Consider the following 13,479-nt stretch of genomic DNA (forward strand, 5'->3'; position numbering starts at 1 on the left):
CTGTCTCACAGCTAATCCCCAGGGTCAACACCGCAAGCCTTGACTGCTCTACCCACAGTTGTGCTCTATAGGGTTGTCTGTAGGGCCAGCTCCCGACCTGTAGGCAGCCCACAGAACCATGGTGAAGAACAGTGCTGGGGAATGGTGGCCTCTAAATCCCAGAGTGGGACCTCCTCATGGATGCTCGGTGACTTGACCTGGCCCTGCCTCAGGGCTGCTCCGTGGCTGTTTTATAAGCCGGTGAAAATCCTTTAGTCATAGGGGAGAGAGCCAAAGCATAGGTGGCCTGGATCCCTGCCCTTTCGCTATCTCAGACCCCTTTTAATGTAGGGACCAGGGGCCTTGCTTCCCACAGAAGGCTGCCTGTGCTGTTGGGCAGCCGCCACACAAGTCTTGGCTGGTTCCCATGGTTGAACAGTTCATTTAGACTTACAGGACTTACCTGCTAACTGGGGCATCCTAAAGCAAGCAACCTCAGCAGGCCCACATTTGTGGAAAGCCACTGGTTTTATTTGAAGGCATAGCAGCCTTAAGGAACAGCTCCTGCCTACGAGCCCCAGGTAACCAGGACAGTTACCTTAGGTAAGCTGCCACACCACCCAGTCTTTGTGGCCAGGGGACTATGGCTGTTCACAGGGGCTCTGTGCCTCCCTGCCCCCCTTCCTAATACCTGGTTAAATTTTTACTTCCAACTAGGACGTGATTTGCGTAAGGTTGGACCGTTCGGTGCAGTGTTTGCCAAGTTTCAGGTTGCTTAAACTCATTGCCCTCCCCTCCACCTGCCTCACTTTGAAGTTCAAAAGCAAATTGATTAAATATACATTTTAGGAACCTTCCGATTTTCTTCTTAAACTAACAGAATTCTAAACTTTTTTTTTTTTTAACGGAAGGATTTTCAGCTGTCAGCATGTATATAACTGGAACCACATGTCATCAGAGGCCAGGGGTTTTCCCGGTTTTAGGGTTTGTGAGTTTTTATTGAAAAGGAAGCAAGCAGGGCAGGCAGCCGGGGGCCCATGACAGTCTGAGCTCAGATCTCATTTTAATTAGAAAATACAGACAACGCCTGCTTTATCGCAGACCTCCCAGTGCTCCCATCCGAAGGTGTACAAAGATTTGGTTTATATCCTGAAAGCCTCCATGTTTGCAAATTACAGAGCACTTCCGAGACGGGGCAGGAGTGCTTATTGCTGAATTTCCTTGGAGACTGTAGCTAGGCTAGGTGCCACCTTACCGGCGACCCACGGGCTCCAGGAGAAACACCAAATAATTTCATTGTCTTCTGCTTTTCTCTGAGGACGAGAGGATTTTCATATTGCTAAGACAGGGAATTTGGGGCAGGAGCAGCTTGTTGTCTGTCACCTGCAGCAGTTAGCTGTCTATGTACTTCATGGTCTCCGTTGGGATGCCTGGTCCCTTGAACTTACGGCTTTGCCCACAAGACCCACATCTGAACTGTTCTGACCCACGGTGCTTCCCATACATGACTTTTAATGTATCCTGCAGATGGTAGAGTGCAAATATCAAATGAAAGACAAAGCAAGCCCAGCTCTCCCCAACCCCCTTCCTTCCTGGCCTGGCGTCATTTGAGCTCACTGAAAGGCACTGATTACCATGTCATCATGTGGAGGAGCCCCTTGGGACCAGAGCCTAACTTGGCTTTGTCTGCTCAATTGCTGGGTGCTCTGGGCCTGGGTCTTCCCTGGTCATGTGCTCCAATTTAGTGACCAGGGACAACTGTCTGCTCTCCCTTTTTGGGCATTACATTCTAGGTAGCTGTCGGTCTCTTGTACTGCCCTGCCAGGGCCGCTGCCACTGGCTGCCACTCGACCAGTCAGAGGCTGGGGTCTTCTCCAGTTCCTGAGTTTACAGGCCTTGCAAATGCCTTAAATTCCAGGAGCCCAGAGAGAAGAGCGGCTCCTGTGGTTTCTAATTAAACCTACAATTTAAATAACAATCCAGCAAGGGGGATGCTAACTGCCGCCCTCCCTGGGGCAGCAGCTGGGAGATTGGGGACTTATTTGCTCTTTGCTAGACACCTGACCTGAAGTGGGGAGGGGGAGGTTGGTGGGCGTTCGGGGTGAGGCTGGTCTGTAATAAAGGTTTGGGTTGAAAAAGCTCTTGTCCTTTTCTTCTCTGTGAGGTCTGGGGACTCAGAAAAGAGAGAGGAGGTGCTGTGTTCTCCTGATTGGAAATAGTCCTCCCTTACCAGGAAATGTGGTACTTCTGTAGAGCAGTAGAATTCCAGATATGCACACTCCTCACCAAGCCTGAGACCTGCCCCAATGACTCATTCTTCCTCTGCTGTTAGTCAATGGGCTGGCAGGGCTCTGGCCAACTGCCAAGTGAAAGCACCAGAATAGGCCTTGTGAGTGAGGGTGTGGGGGCCCCAGTGCCCACCCTGGGCCTCAGTTGGCTGTCCGTCTGTTACAGAAGGGTCTGCTGGCCCTCAGACCCTCGGCCTGTTCTGTTTCTACCCTGGCATCTGTGCATTGCCGAGTCCGGTGTTTTCATCGGGCCTGTCTAGGGCCGCGCTCATCTTTTATATGTGTTGATCTCACCAAATTGTTGTGTGATGACCCACGCCATGATTGTGTTCCAGATTTGGAGAAATGCGAGATGCTGAACGCGACTCTCCTTGTCTGAGATCTTGGGCCTCAGCCAGCACCAAGGGCCTGCCAACATTTCTGTGCTTTCTGTGATCTCCCGACTTTCTCCCCATTGTTCCATCCACTTAAACCTAGTAACACATTCCCCACGTCTCCAGGTCCTCATCTCTGCACTCTGAGTGCCTCTGACCTCCACTCAGCTCCTCCTCTAGTTCCCCCAGGGTGGGCTCATGTTTCCCGCTCCCCCCCCCCCTTCCCCTCCTTGCTAGCTCAGGAGCAGTTTCTGTCAGCCGGCCGGCCGGAGCAACGCCTGGCCCTGGCAGTGCACAGTGGTGAGACAAAGCCAAAGATGGCCTCACACTCTCTCCCTCCCTGTAGGTGACCATAGCTGATGACTACTCCGATCCCTTTGATGCCAAGAGCGACCTCAAGAGCAAAGCAGGAAAGGGTGAGAGCGCTGGCTATATGGAGCCCTACGAAGCCCAGAGGATCATGACAGGTGAGCAGAGCTCCGTGCGGGGGTTTCAGCTTGTTTTCTGTTGCTGTGACAGAATACCCGAGGGTGGGCCATTTATAATCTGTATAATAGGAAGAGGTACTTTTGTGACTCTACAGGTAGGTATGTTTAAGATCAGGCAGACTCCAAGGCCTTGTGCTACATCACAGTGTGGCAGAAAACAGCAAGCAAACCTGCACTGAAGAGTCAAGAGGGAAGACCTTGCTTTCCCCACAGAGTAAGAACTCACCCACTTCCACAGGATGACATTGGTCTGTTTATGAAGACTCGGTCACCATTGCTCAAACTCCTCCCATTAAATCCCACCTTCCAACACTGCTGTGTGGAGCAGCTAGTAAACCCCATACTAGGTCTAGGGGTACAGAGCACATTCAAGCCACACCACTGGGCTTACAGCGCAACAAGAAGGGTCTTCTGGACATGCTGCCACCTTCTCTGTGGAAGTGTGCTTTGTTCACAGTGATAGCTGAGGGTCAGTGAGCTGCTTTATCACTCCCCCATGGTGGTTGTGTAGGTGTGGGTGTATGTATGTATAACCTGCATTCAAAACATATGCCACATGCACATGAGAAGGATAGAGGACAGATTGGCAGCAATAGGTTATTTTACCATGTGAGTCTTGAGTTTTGAATTCAGGTCATTAGGCTTTGTGGCAAGTGACCTGTGGAGTCACTTTGCTTGCCCCCCCCCCCCATTTTATTTGTTTGTGTTTCACCAACATCGAAAAAAATAACTTTTAGATTAGAACACAGTTATAGTTAACCATAGATACCAAGAGTTAGAGGAGAGTTTGCTCAGAAACTTTTGAATACAGAGAGGTAGGCATAAAACCTTATGTGGAGCCATCTACCAGCTAGCACAGAAGTGGAAACAGACCAGTTCATGCCACTTGTTAACCAGCAGAGGAGGAGGGTACCTTGTTTACGCAGAAAATTATTCTGCAGCCTCTTTGCAAAGTGCCTGGTGTTTGCGGCCCCTCCTCTGCCTCGTGTTACCCACATCTTTTCCTTTTTTAGAATCTGAGCAGTTAAAAGAGCCAGTTTCTGGTTGTGAGGATCTTGCCAAGGCTTCTGTGACTCTTGACTTCTTTGTGTGTACTGTTACCATGGCGATTGATAGTGTGGGCAAGGCCCAGGGTGAGTTGTCAGTGTAAGCACTCCAAGAAGGGACTTAGATCCCTGGACAGATGCAGAACTTGTTAGTGCTGAAGGCAGCCATGACTAGGGTAGCACAGGAAGTTGAACTGTTTACACTGGGCTTCCAGCCCAGAGTGGCCCTGAACTTTGTAGCTAAGGATGGTCTTGAACTTCTAATCCTCCTGACTCTAACTTGAGTCATCACATTCAGTGTCTGTGGTGCTGGGAACCAGCTCTTGGGCTAGGCAAGCGCTTCAACCTAGCCACATTGCCCACCCATCAAATTAAGCCTTGAGAGTGATCCCTCCAAGGGAACTGTTTGAAGTTCTGTGTTGTGTGTACAGAACCTCCTACCAGGGCAGTGTCTGGTGCTTGGAAGGGGCCCAGGCTGGGGCCAAGCACACTGAGACTGGGCACATGCCACCCAGTCAATCTCTGGGATTCAGTTTCCATTGGGTAGCAAGAACCTTAAATCAGGCAGTTAACACAGGGTGCAAGGCTGCTTTGCCCACATTCTGTGCCTCTGCTTTTTCACTGTGTCAGTGACAATAACAGTCACAGTGGAGGTTGCCAGTTCTCTAGTCCTCATTTGCAGTAGTTGATGTGGGATTCTAGTAGAAGGCTTGTTTTTACCAATAGAGAGCTGAAGCCCCAGGGAACCAATCCAGCTGCTTTGTTGTGAGGCAGCTTCCTGTGTCAGGACCAGCTAGCACCTTTCCCAACCAGGGTTGGATGCCTACTAGGGCATCACTGATGGTGTTCCATTGCCCCTGTGCAACCCTAGCTCCAGGTGATGGGAAGCTTTTGTGAGCAACTGGTTCCACCCTGTGGAGACCTGAGCACTTGTGGCTTCTTCTGACTCCCTCAGCTCACTGTCACAGCTCACACTACATTTATGTCACCTGTAAGAACCTGTCTGGACCCAAGATAGGTGCACAACTCCATGGGCTCTGTGTTCCAGTGCCTTCTAGATATGTGAGCCTTGTTTATACCCTACCCAAGCCAATTCTAGAACTGCCTCCTTAAAACCTTACATTGAGTCAGAGGTTGCAGCTCAGTGGGGAGAACTCTAGCCTGCTTCACTCCCTGGTTCCACAAAACAGAAGACTTAGCTGGAGAGCCAAAGACCTGTCCAACTGTTCTTTGAATTGGGAAATTAGGGCTAGAAAACCAAAAACAAGCTAGTCCTTTTGAGACTTATTTATTTATTTATTTTATTTAATAAGATTAATTTATTATTATTATATATAAGTACACTGTAACTGTCTTCAGACTCCCTAGAAGAGGGCATCAGATCTCATTACGGATGGTTGTGAGCCACCATGTGGTTGCTGGGATTTGAACTTAGGACCTTTGGAAGAGCAGTCTGTGCTCTTAACCACTGAGCCATTGAGACTTATTTTTAACCCACTGATTAAATGGGAAGATATTTGATATCACCAATCTGCCCATGCCTCAGTGGTTGGTACATTGGGAGACAATGTACCATTTCAGATGTGTGATTGGTTCAGATGACCTGAGGTTTATGCTAACCCTGAACTCTGAAGCCTTGGGAGGCCATGATTCATTGTGACTGCCCAACCCCACTCTCTTACACGCACGCATGCACGCACAAACACTCTCTTCATACACTTTAGGACTGGCTCAAAGAAGGGAACAGGCAAGGACAGATCTCCCTTGGCTCACCTTCCAGACTCTCTCATATTGACTCCTTCTATGCCCTGCTGCCTGTCTGGGCCTCAGTTTCAAAAAGAAAGACTAGAATATTTCTGTGTTTCCTTCCTGCCTCCACGTGCATATTTGATGTTCTTATACCAAATCTCCTATTGGGCCAATGGTCGAACAGCTTCAGAGCCTAAAGTACTTTCTTTGTTACTTTGTTTTTTGCCCCAGTGCTAGGCACTGACCTCATAGGTCTAGACAAACAGTTTAAGTGAGCAACTGTATCCCAGGCTCTCTTTTTATATTTTATTTTATGATGGTCTTGTTAAGTTGCCCAGGCTGGCTTTGAACTCACCGTGTGGCTCAGGTAGGTTTCAGTTTCCTGAGTATTGAGGAATACAGGCAGATGCCACCAGGCCAGCCACAGCTCAGTCTTTTCCCTTCCCCAAGTCTCTGTCCCAGGCTGCAGGACTCTCTGGCTCCCAACTGTCTGTAACTACTGCTCAGGAGGACCTGATACCCTCTTCTGGCCTCTGTGGACACACGCACTTACATGCACTGTGCCCCCCGCTCCCCATGCATATGTACTTACCGAATAAAAATAGTAAAAATAAAATATTTTTAAAAATAAAGAGTGCCAAAAGGCTGGCCTGTATAGCTCAGTGTAGATCAGGTATGGGGGGCCCTGATGGGGGCCTGTCGGCAGGAGGGACGACTTGGGATGGGTGGGAGTTCAGAGGGCTTACTGCGCTCATCCAGTCTTGGGGGGAGTTTGCAGAGAACACTGAAGCTCGGGCCTGTGAAGGAAGCAGCAGCTCCAGGATCCTGCCCCGAAGTCTGTGAATGTTTGCAGACAGCACCTGACTCAGAACCCCAGCTCATAGCTCTTCCCAGAGGGTCTGAGGAAGCAAGGGAAAATGACCGTGGCCTGGGCCTCCTTACTGTTTCTGGTTAGGGTTTATGTGAAAGTACCCTGGAGGCCAAGAAATGCCACAGAAATCACATCATGCAACAGATCTCACACAAGAGAGGGGGAGAGAGAGGGAAGGGGAGTGAGAGGCAGAGAGAGAGAGAGACAGACAGACAGTCAGAGACACAGAGAGACGGACAGAGACAGCGGTGGTGATGGGAGGTATGTGTGTCGTACTCGGCAGCTGGTGATAATGTGCCTGCTGGCACTGAGTCACCGAAGACAGGCTAGGTTTCTAGAACCCATGTGAAAAGCACCTGATTTCTGACGTTTCTAACCTTTGCCTTCAGAATCCTTTACAGAAGCACTCAGTGTCAGCTCCTGAGATGACTCAGGCCAGTTTTAATTGAAAGCGTTTTCACATACTTTTTAATATGTAAGCAATTACACATTAAAAGCTCCTTAGCCGGTTGTTACTAAATCAGCTTTATAGCATAATAAGAGAGATTAAGAGAGGTCCTTCTCCACAGCCCGGCTGCCCTGATGTGACTGACTTCATTACACTCATCTTCTCTTTGAAACTCTCTACCTGGTAGTTGTGCTGTCCACAGGCCTGAAAGGATACCCTTTGTGTTGTCTCTTCTTGTGTAGCCTCTGGTGGCAGGATACTTTCCAGAAACAGTAGCAAATGTATTGAAAACAATATTCTTCCTGAGGAAAGAGGACACTTGGGGCTTCTAGTCTTGGCCCTATCCCTGATTTGCTGCGCTGCCCTAGACAGGTTGCTTCCCTCCTCTGGTCTTCATTCCCTCATCTGTAAAGCTAGAGTCTGCTTTTTATGACCAGGTGTGAGAAGGATCCAAATGAGGTAACAGATCTGGCTTGACTAAATCTTTAGGGTACTGTTTCTGGAGTCATCTCTACGGACAGCCCCCTAAGAATCCTGAATCTCCTGACCTTCCCTGTGCAACACCCCTGAGTCTCTCAGTGGGTGGGAGACAGACAGAGAGCACTCTCTGTCCCTGCTATTCTGTTCTCTGCTTCTAGTCTAGAGTCCAGTACATATTTGTGAGAAAAGGGCTCTAGGCCTTGCCTGAGATTCCTGGCTCTGAGTTCATCGACGTCTTGGGCAGCTGGTCAGGTTTCTGGAGAGCACAGAGTCTTTCCGGTCTGTGCAGAGGACAGGCTTCCCCTTCCCCAAGCTCCCGACATGTCCTTATATCTGTCTCTCATCCTCACCCACTCTGCCCTATATAGCTCTACTTCCCAAAATATTCCTCATATCCCTCTGTCTCCAGCTGCCCTGGGGTGGGGTCATGCTTTAGCCTGCCCTGGTGGTCACAGTGTTCCCTCGATAGTGACAGGATGAAGAGCGGTCCTTTTGGCTCAGCATTCTTTCTGCCGGAGGCCCAGATGGGCAGACACAGGCCAAGGTCACACTGTAACAAGCATCAGAACAGAGCCCTGCAACCCAGAGCTCCTGGGTCTTGTGTTGAAATGTTCTGGAGCCTGTCCTGGCCTCCTCCCATCTGGCAGGCAAGAGGGCTCTATCAGGGATGGTGCAGAGTCCCCTGGTTGGTCTCTCGTTTACTGGAATAACTTACCTACTGGACAGGAAGGAGATAATCAAGTGTAAATAGATTCTGTATTAGTCAGCAATTACTTCCCTGGTCTTGAGAAAGAGCGGAGCTTAACACACCCAGCTGGTACTGCTTATCCACCTTGCTACAGACAGGGTGGGTAGAGAGGTGGGAAGCTAGGTTGCCATGGTGACGGGGCCCCTCCAGAGTTGTTTGTTCCCTCCCACACCTGCCTCTCCCCTGGAACCCCTGACTCTGAGAACATCCAGGTCTTTTAGGACAGATGCAACAAACCAAAGTAGAGCCAGATGGGTATGCTTGTGACCCCAGTATCTGGGGGTCTAGAGAGAAGAGTCACAAATTTGATCCCAGCCTGGGTCATATAACGAGATGCGATTGTTCTGTGGGCAGTGTCTATGCCTGCAAGCACACATGATTGTCTTTGGTATAGAACAGACCTAAAGGACCCAGGGGTGGCAGATAATGGGCCCCTGAAAGAAAGGGTGTGGGCTGAGCCACACAGAGCATGGTGCTGGGGGAAGCTATGGTCTCAGCAAGGGCGGGCTTCGTTTGATATTTCACCCATCTTTTCTCTGCTTGAGCTTGTCTCAACACTTAGCATTATTGGGCATTTTCTGACTATTTACCTCCCATGTTCCCTGCAGGGGCCTCTGTACAAATACAGTGGATGACTTGAAATAGATGCTTGTCTCATTGGTTGAATGAGTGAACGTGCTAACTTAACCTGAGAGACCCAGGGCTGTTGTACAAAGTGCTGGGTGTTGCTCAGGCACTGTGAGACCAATCTTGCCAGCTCTACCAAGTCTGAGTTTCACACCTTGCTAAATGGAGGGCTAGGAGTGACTTCAACTTGTAGATGGGTGCCTCCTGGCCAATTCTGTCTCTGTCTCTGGCAGATTATGCAGAAGGTCTGATTATCCCTCTGCTCCCTCACTCTCTCCCCGAGCCGAAAGGAGATGCTGGGGCTGGTCTGACCCCATCTTCATTTCTCCTCTGGATTTGGTAAATATAGTCACTGATTAAACGAGTGATCCAAGGTTGGAATGCAAGGCTGTATGGAGAATAAATGAAAGAAAGACCATGAAACAAACAAAAACTTTCCCCATTTGGTAAAGACTTGTTGTCCTTAACCACGGAGCATCAGTTTAGCAGCTGGGGGTTTCAAATACTGCTGTGTGCTGGCACTTGTGAGGCCTAGGGCTTCCCTGTTCTCATGGATCTGGGAGTCAGCTCAGGACCAAGGAGGGGCACTGTCACCTGGCCATGGTTCCTGAGGCCTGATGCTTAGGGTCTTTCTTTATCAAAAGCAGAGTGGAGACTTGTCCTGTTCTCAAATAGGCTCGGGAACTCAGGCGCATTGCAACCCAGTTCCTGCTTTCCTGGACACGCCCCACAAAGGTGAGACACGTTCCGGAAGTTATTTAGCATAATGCGTCTGCCTGGGTATGGGACTGGTAAAACAGTGGCTGGCAGACTGGTTCTGCGGCTCTCCGACCAGGACAGTCAGTTATCTAGGTCGGAGAGTTGAGGCAGAAGCCTTGCTGTGGCTGTACAGATGCTGCTTGAGAGAGCTTGCCAGCCGTGGCCGCAGTGTCTAAGAGACAGGAGGAGCCTGATGGCCTTCAGTGGGGTTCTAAGTAGCTGTCAGTTACCTGTTAAGGATATCCTGGCTACAGAGGAGGGAGGGAGGCTCCTGACAAGACACTTCTGGGGCTAGAGACACCAGATTATGTTGGTGTATTAGAGAAGGAGCTGGAGCCACTTCAGGGCAGGTCCCAAAGTACCCCAGAGGCCTAGGCCAACAGAGAGCGTGGTGCTCCTGGTTTGAGGAGAGAAGGGGGCCCACAGGGCCCACCAAGAACAACACTGTCTGCCTCTGCCCCTCTGAAGGCTGGGGAAGGGGGTTAATGCCTGATCTGAACCCTGCTTTAACTAATTATTACCCCCCACTTCCAAAGTAGGGGCTCAAGTGGTCTTTCTGGAAACTTAAGAGGTGACAGTTCTGTATTTAAAGGATGCAAGAACCTCCCTAGGCCTCTGGGAGGAAGCTGGGAGGATTATTTCAGGGATTTGGATGCTAAGGAGGAGTCTCCCCTCCACCCAGTTGCATTGCAAGTGGTTTTGTTTTTTTAGGGGGGAGGGTGTTGGTGGTGTTTGTTTGAAATATGTGTGTATGACACTGTAAGGTGGACATGTTTGTGCCACACACATAGGGGTCAGAGGACATCCTTGGAGTCCTCCACGTTTATGTGGGTCCTGAGGATTATGACAGCCTTTGACTAGCAAGAGCTTTATCTGCTGAGTCACTGCTCCCCGCCCCACTGCAGGTTTTAATGGCACCTAAATGTCACCTACCCACCCCTTTCCATTTTCATGTGCTCACGCACATATGTGAATGCATGCAGAGGCCAGGGATTGATGCTGTCCTCAAATCGGTATTTACGCTTCATTCAGTGAGGCAGGGTCTCAGTCAGACCCAGAGTCTGCCGCTATCCTGGCTAGACTCAGTATGGCCATTTTTGCTGGCCAGCTTGCTCTATGTAATACCATCTCCCTCTTCTGAGGCTAAAATTACAAGCCAGATACCCAGGCCACTCAACATGTACGGGGGTTTCGGGGATCTGAACTTTAGCCCTCATTCTTGACACAGCACGCATTTTCACCATTTCCAAAACCCCATATCCCATTTCCTTGGCAGACTGGTAGCACCAGGGTTTGAGACACTGGCTGGGCTTTCCTGTGACAAGTGTCTTCTGGTCAAAACCTGTAGGTGGAATGTCTGGGAATGATGGGAAAGTAGACTCTCCTGGAAGGAGGCCTTGTGGGCTCCCTGCCTCCTCACCACTCTGTAGTGTCCACTGGGCCTCCCTGAAGCCGGCTTGTGTCTCTAGTGGGTCCTCTACCAGGCCTTAAGTGTGGGTACACACACACACACACACACAGGCACATGCCTTCCTGTCACCTAGTTACGTGTTCCCTCGTATTTCAGCCTTTGGTGAGCCCCACCTGTTTGTTCTCCCTAGGTCCTGCTCTTCCTCACATGAACAGTCTTAGGCCATCTGGCCTTCCCAAGCACCTCCCATTTGCAGCACCTGTCTCAGCAGATATGCAAGTACTCTACTTGCTGTGCTCTGTCTTGGACCTTCACTCTGGTCGTGAGTTTTGGGGTGGCATTCCTGGTTCAGCTAGTTTAGGCTTACTTGAAACCCTCCACCTGCCAAACTGCAGCTTCCCCTAGACTCCGTCAGTCTTTCAGGTCTGATGGCAGCCGCTGCTGCTCTATTTCCTGACCTGAGGTGCTCCCTGAGTTAACCTCCCAGCCTCCCTCCTTTGTCTCCCAGAGAGTTCAGGGAGCTGCAAGATGGAGCCTACCTGGGCCCCCTGCCTGAAGGGAAGCAGTCCGTTAGTGGATGACTGACCCGGAGTTGTTGTTCTGAGTGTCCGCATAGGCATCTGCCTCATCTGAGTGGGGCCTGCAGGGCCAGATAGGTATGATCCATTCTGCTTCCTGCTGGATACTGGTCGACTCCTCTGGTGACAGATGAGAAATGTTGGGCTCAGAGCAAGTGATAATGCTGACAAGAGTTTGATGGTCGCCAGGGAGGGCCATCCTGCAAAGCAACCCCAGAAGCCCTCATGTTTTGCTACAGGACCTCAGTCTTGTACAGTGTCTGTCTCTTCAAGACAGTTGCCTAGGCCTCACCTTCATCCCAGAGCCTCACCCTCATCCCAGAGCCTCACCCTCATCCCAGCACCTCACCCTCATCCTAGCACCTCACCCTCATCCCAGAGCCTCACCCTCATCCCAGCACCTCACCCTCATCCTAGCACCTCACCCTCATCCCCAGCACACCCCAGGCTGTTGAACCAGAGCAAACTAAGTGGTGTGGGATTTTTATTCTCATAATTTATGCCCAGATGTTAAGAGAGGTTTGTTTGTTAGTAGAGTCGGCCTGTTCGCTCCCTGAGTTCCTTTTCATCTAGATTAGACTCACTGTCGTACTGAGCCTCTAGGGCTGTGGGAAGCTTCAGACTGCCCTGCAGCCCCCAGCCCCATGCTCTGGGCCCAGTTGGAGGAAGAATGTGATGTCTCAGGGCAGAAACTCACTTTTAAAACCTGGAGCCCTTGTAATCTCTGCTGTGGGGAATTTGGCATAATGCCCTGGAGTCCCAGGGGCCTGGCGCTGGGCTGTAGTGCAGTTCAGCCGACTTGGCCCTGCCCTGCCCGAGTTACTGGCAGCTGCAGCTCACCTTCTCTGGAGATCTTCCTCACAGATCTGGCGAGCGTGCCAGAGCTGACGAGCCTGGAACACTTGTTGGCTGGTCCCCGCTTTAAAGGTGAAGGCAGAAGGCAGGGGTGTCCCACTCATCCTTCAGGTGTGGTCCCAGGCTGGGCTCCAGGACCTTCCTGTGCATTTTGATAATTGTAACTCAAGGCCTTTTGCAACTCCTGTCTCCTGGTGTCTGGGAATTCGTTACCTGTTAATGATGGATGACTGCTATGGTACATACCTCGGTCTTTTATTGCTACCCTTGGGGTTGTCACCTCTGCCCTTGTGCGTTGTGGGGCCCTCCAGAGCCCCACCTAGTCCCCAATTCTGTATCCAGTGATTCCTTTTCCTCTCATAGGTTATGGGTATGAGGGGAAACTGCATGTTTCAGGAGGTCTGTGGATTAGGGGAACCCCCTCAACTTGACCTTTCTCTAATTTACTCCCGAAGCTCAGCACATGGTTCTTCTGGGGGTGGGAGGTCATCATTCTCCTTTTCCTGACAACTAAACACTTTTAAGACGTCTCATTTGTCCTTAGAACCACCCTGAGGGCAGCCCTTGCTAGTCTCCTTTCTCAGAGAGGACTCGAAAGCCAGTGCATCCAGATGAGAAGAGGGGACTCTGCTGGAACCCACCAATCCCTGTGGCTTCCCCTTGGACAATTGAGAAGAGCCTGTACTCAGGCAGGTTCTGTGCTGAGGGGTCACTTGTCACCACTCCTGTCCTCCAGCACTCCAGGCTGCCGGGGTACAGATGTTTTTTTTCTCTCCTT

General features: G+C 50.5%; 1 protein-coding gene across 1 annotated transcript in view; it reads left to right on the top strand.

Annotated features, from left to right (window-relative positions):
• Shb (SH2 domain containing adaptor protein B) overlaps positions 1–13,479 on the top strand; it is a 109,399-nt gene that overhangs the window by 38,802 nt on the left and 57,118 nt on the right. The window contains exon 2 of the mRNA XM_021161323.2: positions 2,988–3,108. Coding sequence (XP_021016982.1) covers positions 2,988–3,108 — 121 coding nt within the window. The remainder of the gene's footprint in view (positions 1–2,987; positions 3,109–13,479) is intronic.

This window comes from Mus caroli, unplaced genomic scaffold (assembly GCF_978045245.1).
Source record: "Mus caroli unplaced genomic scaffold, Mus_caroli_1 scaffold_6, whole genome shotgun sequence".
NCBI lineage: Eukaryota > Metazoa > Chordata > Mammalia > Rodentia > Muridae > Mus > Mus caroli.